General features: G+C 40.5%; 1 protein-coding gene across 4 annotated transcripts in view; it reads left to right on the plus strand.

Moving 5' to 3' along the window:
* Nucleotides 1-5,952, plus strand: part of Napb (NSF attachment protein beta) — a 40,861-nt gene extending 34,909 nt beyond the window's left edge. For all 4 annotated transcript variants that reach the window (XM_028756793.1, XM_028756813.1, XM_028756804.1 and 1 more), the window contains 4 exons: nucleotides 1,205-1,309; nucleotides 2,983-3,051; nucleotides 3,762-3,812; nucleotides 4,989-5,952. In XM_028756793.1, coding sequence (XP_028612626.1) covers nucleotides 1,205-1,309; nucleotides 2,983-3,051; nucleotides 3,762-3,812; nucleotides 4,989-5,099 — 336 coding nt within the window. In that variant the 3' untranslated portion in view covers nucleotides 5,100-5,952. The remainder of the gene's footprint in view (nucleotides 1-1,204; nucleotides 1,310-2,982; nucleotides 3,052-3,761; nucleotides 3,813-4,988) is intronic.
* Nucleotides 5,953-5,958: the final 6 nt, after the last annotated feature.

Genomic DNA, 5,958 nt, shown 5'->3' on the forward strand with positions numbered 1-5,958 from the left:
TGGTTTGGTGTGGTTTGGTGTGGTTTGGTGTGGTTTGGTGTGGTTTGTTTTTTGCTTCACTTTGTGATTCTGGGGATTGAACCCAGAGCCTTAAACACAGCACTCAGGAAGCTCTGCCACTAAGCTGCAGAACTAAGCTCCATCACTGGATCTGTTTTTAGTTTCTTTAGTTTGTTAGTTTCAAGCATTTTTATATGCTTATTGAGGAATTTGTTCTGAGAGCTCCTTTGAGCAAACTTAGATGGGTCTAACACTTCTGTTACCTGAAATTGTATGGTACTTCTGTAGTAAGGTCTTGCTATAATCAGTGACTTTCTCATTGTGCTCTACTGTGACTGGTGACCTTCAAATTGTGCTCTGCTGTGACTGGTGACCTTCAAATTGTGCTCTGCTATGATTGGTATTGGTGACCTTCATGTTGTGCTCTGCTGTGACTGGTGACCTTCATGTTGTACTCTGATGTTACTGGTGACCTTCACATTGGGTTCTGCTGTGATTGGTGGACTTCACATTGTGCTCTGCTATGATTGGTGGCCTTCATGTTGTGCTCTCCTGTGACTGGTGACCTACTCATTGTGCTCTGCTGATTGGTGACCTTCTCAGTGCTCTGAGGCTGCATCTGATTTACATCATCCTTCTCTACAATGGCCCTCTTTAACACTTGACAGGAGATGTAGGTGTGTTGGTGGAGGGAGAAGTTCAGACTCCCCTTTTTGGAAGTCCCACCCCTGTTAGGCCTTGTCTGGTCTTTGCCTCTTTTAATTGGCTCCTCCTGGCACTTCTGGAAACTGGGTTCTTTATTTTCATGTTGGGACTATAATAAAAAAGAACAAAGCTCAATAGCCCCTGCCCCCGCCTCAGGTGATTTTCCTTGATGTCATGCCCCTAGCTGGTTGGCTCTCCTGTGCCCTATGTCCACTGATGTTTGTTGTTTAAACAAAACAAAACAAAACAAAACAAAAAATCCCAGCAAACCTCTAGTTGTATTTCATAGGCAGAACTAGGGAAAGCTTAGATCTTTCCATCATCTTCCAGGCATTTTTAACAGTTTATGTGCATCATAATTATTTCTTACCTTGTAAAACTTTGTATTACTTGGTATTGAGTATATAAGATAGTGAAAGGTATTTTTTTTTTAAGGAAAACAGATGAGTAAGCAGTGGATTGCTTTGCCTGTAATAGTGCCTTGCTGTCTTCTGCCTAGGTGGGAGCAAACACTATGGATAACCCCTTGTTGAAGTACAGTGCGAAGGATTACTTCTTCAAGGCAGCACTCTGTCACTTTATAGTGGATGAGCTGAATGCGAAGGTGAGAACGTGCTCCTTTCTGATGATCTTGCCCTTGAGGACAGTCACTTTGTCATCCTTGACGTCTTTCCCTATAGGTGTTTAGAGTTGTGGTGAGGGCTCAGTTGATAAAGTGCCTAACTCACAAACCTGCAGGCCCAAGTTCAGATGCCCAACATCCATGTAAAAGCCAGGTATACTGGCTCGCATCTGTAAGTCCAGCATTGAGGAACAGAGCAGAGATAAGCAGATCCCTAAAGCTTGTTGGCTAGCCAGTCTAGCCAAGTGATGAGCTTCAGGTTCAGGAAGAGGCCTCATCTCAAAAATAAGGTGGAGGATGATTGAGAGAAACACTTGACATTAACCTCTGGCTTCCACATACGCACACCCTAACATGCCTGGGCACACAGCCACACGAACACATACTTATTACCTGTCTCCTGATATACACAAAGTAAAAGTAATAGTTCTTCCATGGCAGGTGAGTTTGAATCTTTCAGCAGCTACAATGCTGTCCTCTTCAGGTTTCCTTCAGTGGTTGATTTAGATAGATTAAGGAACTAAGACAGTAAAATTAGTATACTCTGTTGTTCCTTTTTACATATGTTGGCTTATTTATTTACTTATGAGGGGTCAGTAAACATGGATATTACAGCACACATGTGGAAGTTAGACAACACCTTTTAGGAGTTAGTCTTCTCTTTCCACCATGTTGGATCCAGGGATCAAACTCAAGTCAGGCATGGTGGCAAATGCCTTTACCTGTTAAAAACCTCATTGGCCCTAATGGATGGATGGATGGATGGATGCATGGATGGATGCATGCATGGATTGGAGGGGGGTGTTGTTGGCATGTTTGTTTGTTTGTTTGTTTGTTTGAGATGGGTCTCACTATATAACCCTGGCTGCCCTGGAACTCATTATGTAGTTCCAGGGTAACCTCAAAATCACAGAGATCTGCCTGCCTCTGCCTCCTAAATTCAGGGATTAAAGATGTGGACTACCACACCCAGCTTCTATGTCCTCATTTAAAAAAAGAAAAAGAAAAGCACAAACAACAACCCTCAGAAGTAGAGTTAGAATAGGATGAAGGTTGGAGAAAGCTGCAAAGCAAGAGGACAGCTGGAAAGTAAGATGGGGCCTGAGCACACAGCACTGGCCATCAGAGAGCCACAAAGAAAACTACTCTAGAGACCGTCCTACCCCATGGACATTTGGCATTTGGAAGTCAGGAAGGAGCCGGGCGGTGGTGGCGCATGTCTTTAATCCCAGCACTTGGGAGGCAGAGGCAGGCGGATTTCTGAGTTTGAGGCCAGCCTGGTCTACCGAGTGAGTTCCAGGACAGCCAGGGCTACACAGAGAAACCCTGTCTCGAAAAGCCAAAAAAAAAAAGAAAGGAAAGAAGTCAGGAAGGTCTTCTCTGTGTAGCACATGCACATAGATCCTGGCAGTGAATTAGATTTTATTTTGTTTCTTCTCTTCAGCAGCCCAACTAAAATTAAAAATTATTTTAGAAATTTTATTATCAATCAAAATTGAATATTCAAAATAAATAGGTTTCCTATGTTCTGATGTAGGGCTTAACATTATATTTCTTAAACAGTTAAATGAGATGGAAATAAAATTTTTGAACTGATAGAGCATTGACAACTACCCTAGTTCACTGTCAGTGACTGGTTATTTTCCTCCACTCAGCTCGCTCTTGAGAAATATGAGGAAATGTTTCCAGCATTTACTGACTCCAGAGAATGTAAATTATTGAAAGTAAGTACTGAAACAACTTTGAAGTCAGAAGCCTTTAATGTTGGTTGATGGCACCTAAGTGGGACTGGTGCTGGGTGGAGTTTTAGTAAGTTTTCTGAGGGGTGTTGGTTACTGGGTTCCTTGCTATAACAAAAGAATCCAACATTAGGCAACTTAATAAAGGAAGTTGCATTGGCTACAGTTTCATTGGACAGTCCTTTCTGGCACCAGGGGCATGAGACATCTGGTCACAGTGAGTCTACAGTGAGTAAGCAGAAAGAAAGTAGTGCTGATGCCCTACTTGCTCTTTCCTTTAATTCAATGCAGGGCCCAAGAAATGGTGGCTCTTTCTTCTTTAGTTCTTCCTTCTTCTCTTAAACCTGTCTGGAAACACCCAGAGGAGTGATTGAATAGTGATTCTAAACTTAGTCAAGTTGGCAGTGAAGACTAGCCATCACTTGGGTACCTCAGACTTGGCTGCTTTTTCATCGTAGATATTCATATGCCAAAAGAGTTAGGATGTTTAACACCGTTCTGAAGTATGCAGCCTTGAAATAGTAATACAAAGCTAGAGCCTTTTCTTGGGTTATTCTTATTAGATATATCCCATTTTATGGAGATGCTAGGAATATTAGTTCATTGGATACTAAGGTGATTTCAGTTTAAAGTATTCCTTCAGAAACAAGACTTTCTAGCCTAAAGTGTTTTCTTGATTTTTTTAATACCATCAGAAACTTCTAGAAGCTCATGAAGAACAGAACAGTGAAGCTTACACTGAAGCAGTAAGTTAAACCTTTAGGATATATTGCATGTTGCATTTTTAAAGGTTTACTTATAAAAATTCATTTTTTTGCATTGTATAAATTCTGAACATTTATTTGAATGGGTTTCAACTTGCTTGTATTTTCCAAAGATCATGACTTGCATGTTCCACAAATTAGTTCTGTTAAGCATTGGAGACCATGGCACTGGAGTTTGGAACATTTGTTTCACTTACAGAGGACTAGAATTGGGTGTCCAGCACGCCATAGCTCATAACCATCTGTAGCTCCAGAGAATCAGTGCCATCTTCTGACATCTAAGAGTATCAGGCACACACACTCATAACTGCATATGCATTTACACACCTAAAATAAATCAGCCTAATTTTTTTAAAAATTTAGTTCCATTAACCAGTTACCATGCAGAAATTGAGCTTTATTGGGCCCTGATTCTTTATTTCCTCTGAGAAGCACCTTAGCTGTGATGCTTATTTAGAAGTCGTAATATGCTGTTTTGGTGTTTTGAAAACAGGCTGATGCATAAACATAAAGGAGGGTTTATAGTTAAAATTAAAGTATCAAAACTGAGTGATTGGTGTATTTGTGATATAGGTTACTTCATACTTGTCTTATTTCAGTGGTTTTTTTTTTTTTTTTTCTTTCCTAATCTTGTGTTTGGAGTCAAGCAGATTTAGGAGTTGCCTAGAATGAGTTCAACTACGGTCTTAAAGTGACAGTGAAAAGGATTAAGACAGTCCTTTTATCCTCAAAACTGCTTTCACAAATGCCATTGTCTTTCTTTGCATGTGCTGAAATCCATCAAGGGACTTCTCTTTTGCATTCTCTAGCTATTTGATTGTATTTTTCCATGGACAGTAAATAATACTTACACTTTCCTGATTCTTCTGCCATGCCCACTTGTCTTCTGTCACATAGAATTCACTTTTCCATTCATAATAGATTTTCAGGATTTCTGCCACACATGTGTTTACATATAGAGAAAAGTTAAATGCACAGACTTATGAGATAAAGGAAAAGAAAAACTGTTTTTAGCAAGAGAACTTATAAATGAGAATGAGTAACTTCCAGTCAGAGTCAGTGGGTTATTCCAGTAACATCTTCACACAGCTTAGGCCACTATCCTCTTGTGTTTACAGAGTTTTTGGGTCTAATTCCTGTCTTTCTTTCTTAAACCAGGTGAAGGAATTCGACTCAATATCACGTTTGGATCAGTGGCTGACCACCATGCTGCTTCGTATCAAGAAGTCCATCCAGGGGGATGGAGAAGGAGATGGAGACCTCAAGTGAGGCGCTGACGTCATTGTGGCATGCAGCTCATTCCTTTTTATTTTGTCTTCAGGCAGAGCTCTCTTTCTGAGATGCCCATTTAATGACTTAATTTTGTTGTAAATAAGCCAGCCACACAGTTTATGTATTGTTTTAGCTCACCATGTCTGTGTGATGTGAGAATCGGAGGCTTCTATTCAGTTTGTGGTCATGACAACCAAAGTACATCATGCTTATCCGAGTCCTCATAGTTTCCTGAGAAGTACTGCCAAATCTTTTTCCTGTTCCTTTGAAATTTTCAGGGCCCATGGTTAATGTTGCCACGTTTTGTGTTTTCTTTTTTCTTGAATTCTGGTCCTCAACCCAGTTTTATAGATGCTTTGCAAAGTCCCTGTGCATTGGTATCCGGATGCAACCTTTATACAAATGGCTTAGTTTAGGGTGGTTATTAGGAATAAGTTTGTAATTCAGTAGAAACTGTTTGGCTTTCTTTTATAGGTGTTAGTGATGTTTTTTGTTTTGCTCCGTATGCTCATCTGCCATATGCTCACACATGCATGACAGACACTGAGAACAGCTAGGATCTGTTGACATCACTGCATCACTAGGGGAAGGAACTTGTTGGCCGGTCCTGAGATCCTGTTTGTTATGTGGATGGACGTCAAGGTAGATTTCATTGTTTCTGTTTTACTCACACACATATAACTCACACAAAACCTATGAAATGGAATTTTCTCCTTCTCAGTTTCCACTTTTAGTTGGAATGGAAATCCCTTCATATTTTCCTTGAACCATCTTTAGCTGGCAGCTCCTTTATTCACACATTCATACATTCCTCACATTGTCTCCTGGGCCACAGTCATGCCATACACATACACAC

Source organism: Grammomys surdaster, unplaced genomic scaffold (assembly GCF_004785775.1).
Source record: "Grammomys surdaster isolate TR1022 unplaced genomic scaffold, NIH_TR_1.0 129, whole genome shotgun sequence".
Lineage (NCBI taxonomy): Eukaryota > Metazoa > Chordata > Mammalia > Rodentia > Muridae > Grammomys > Grammomys surdaster.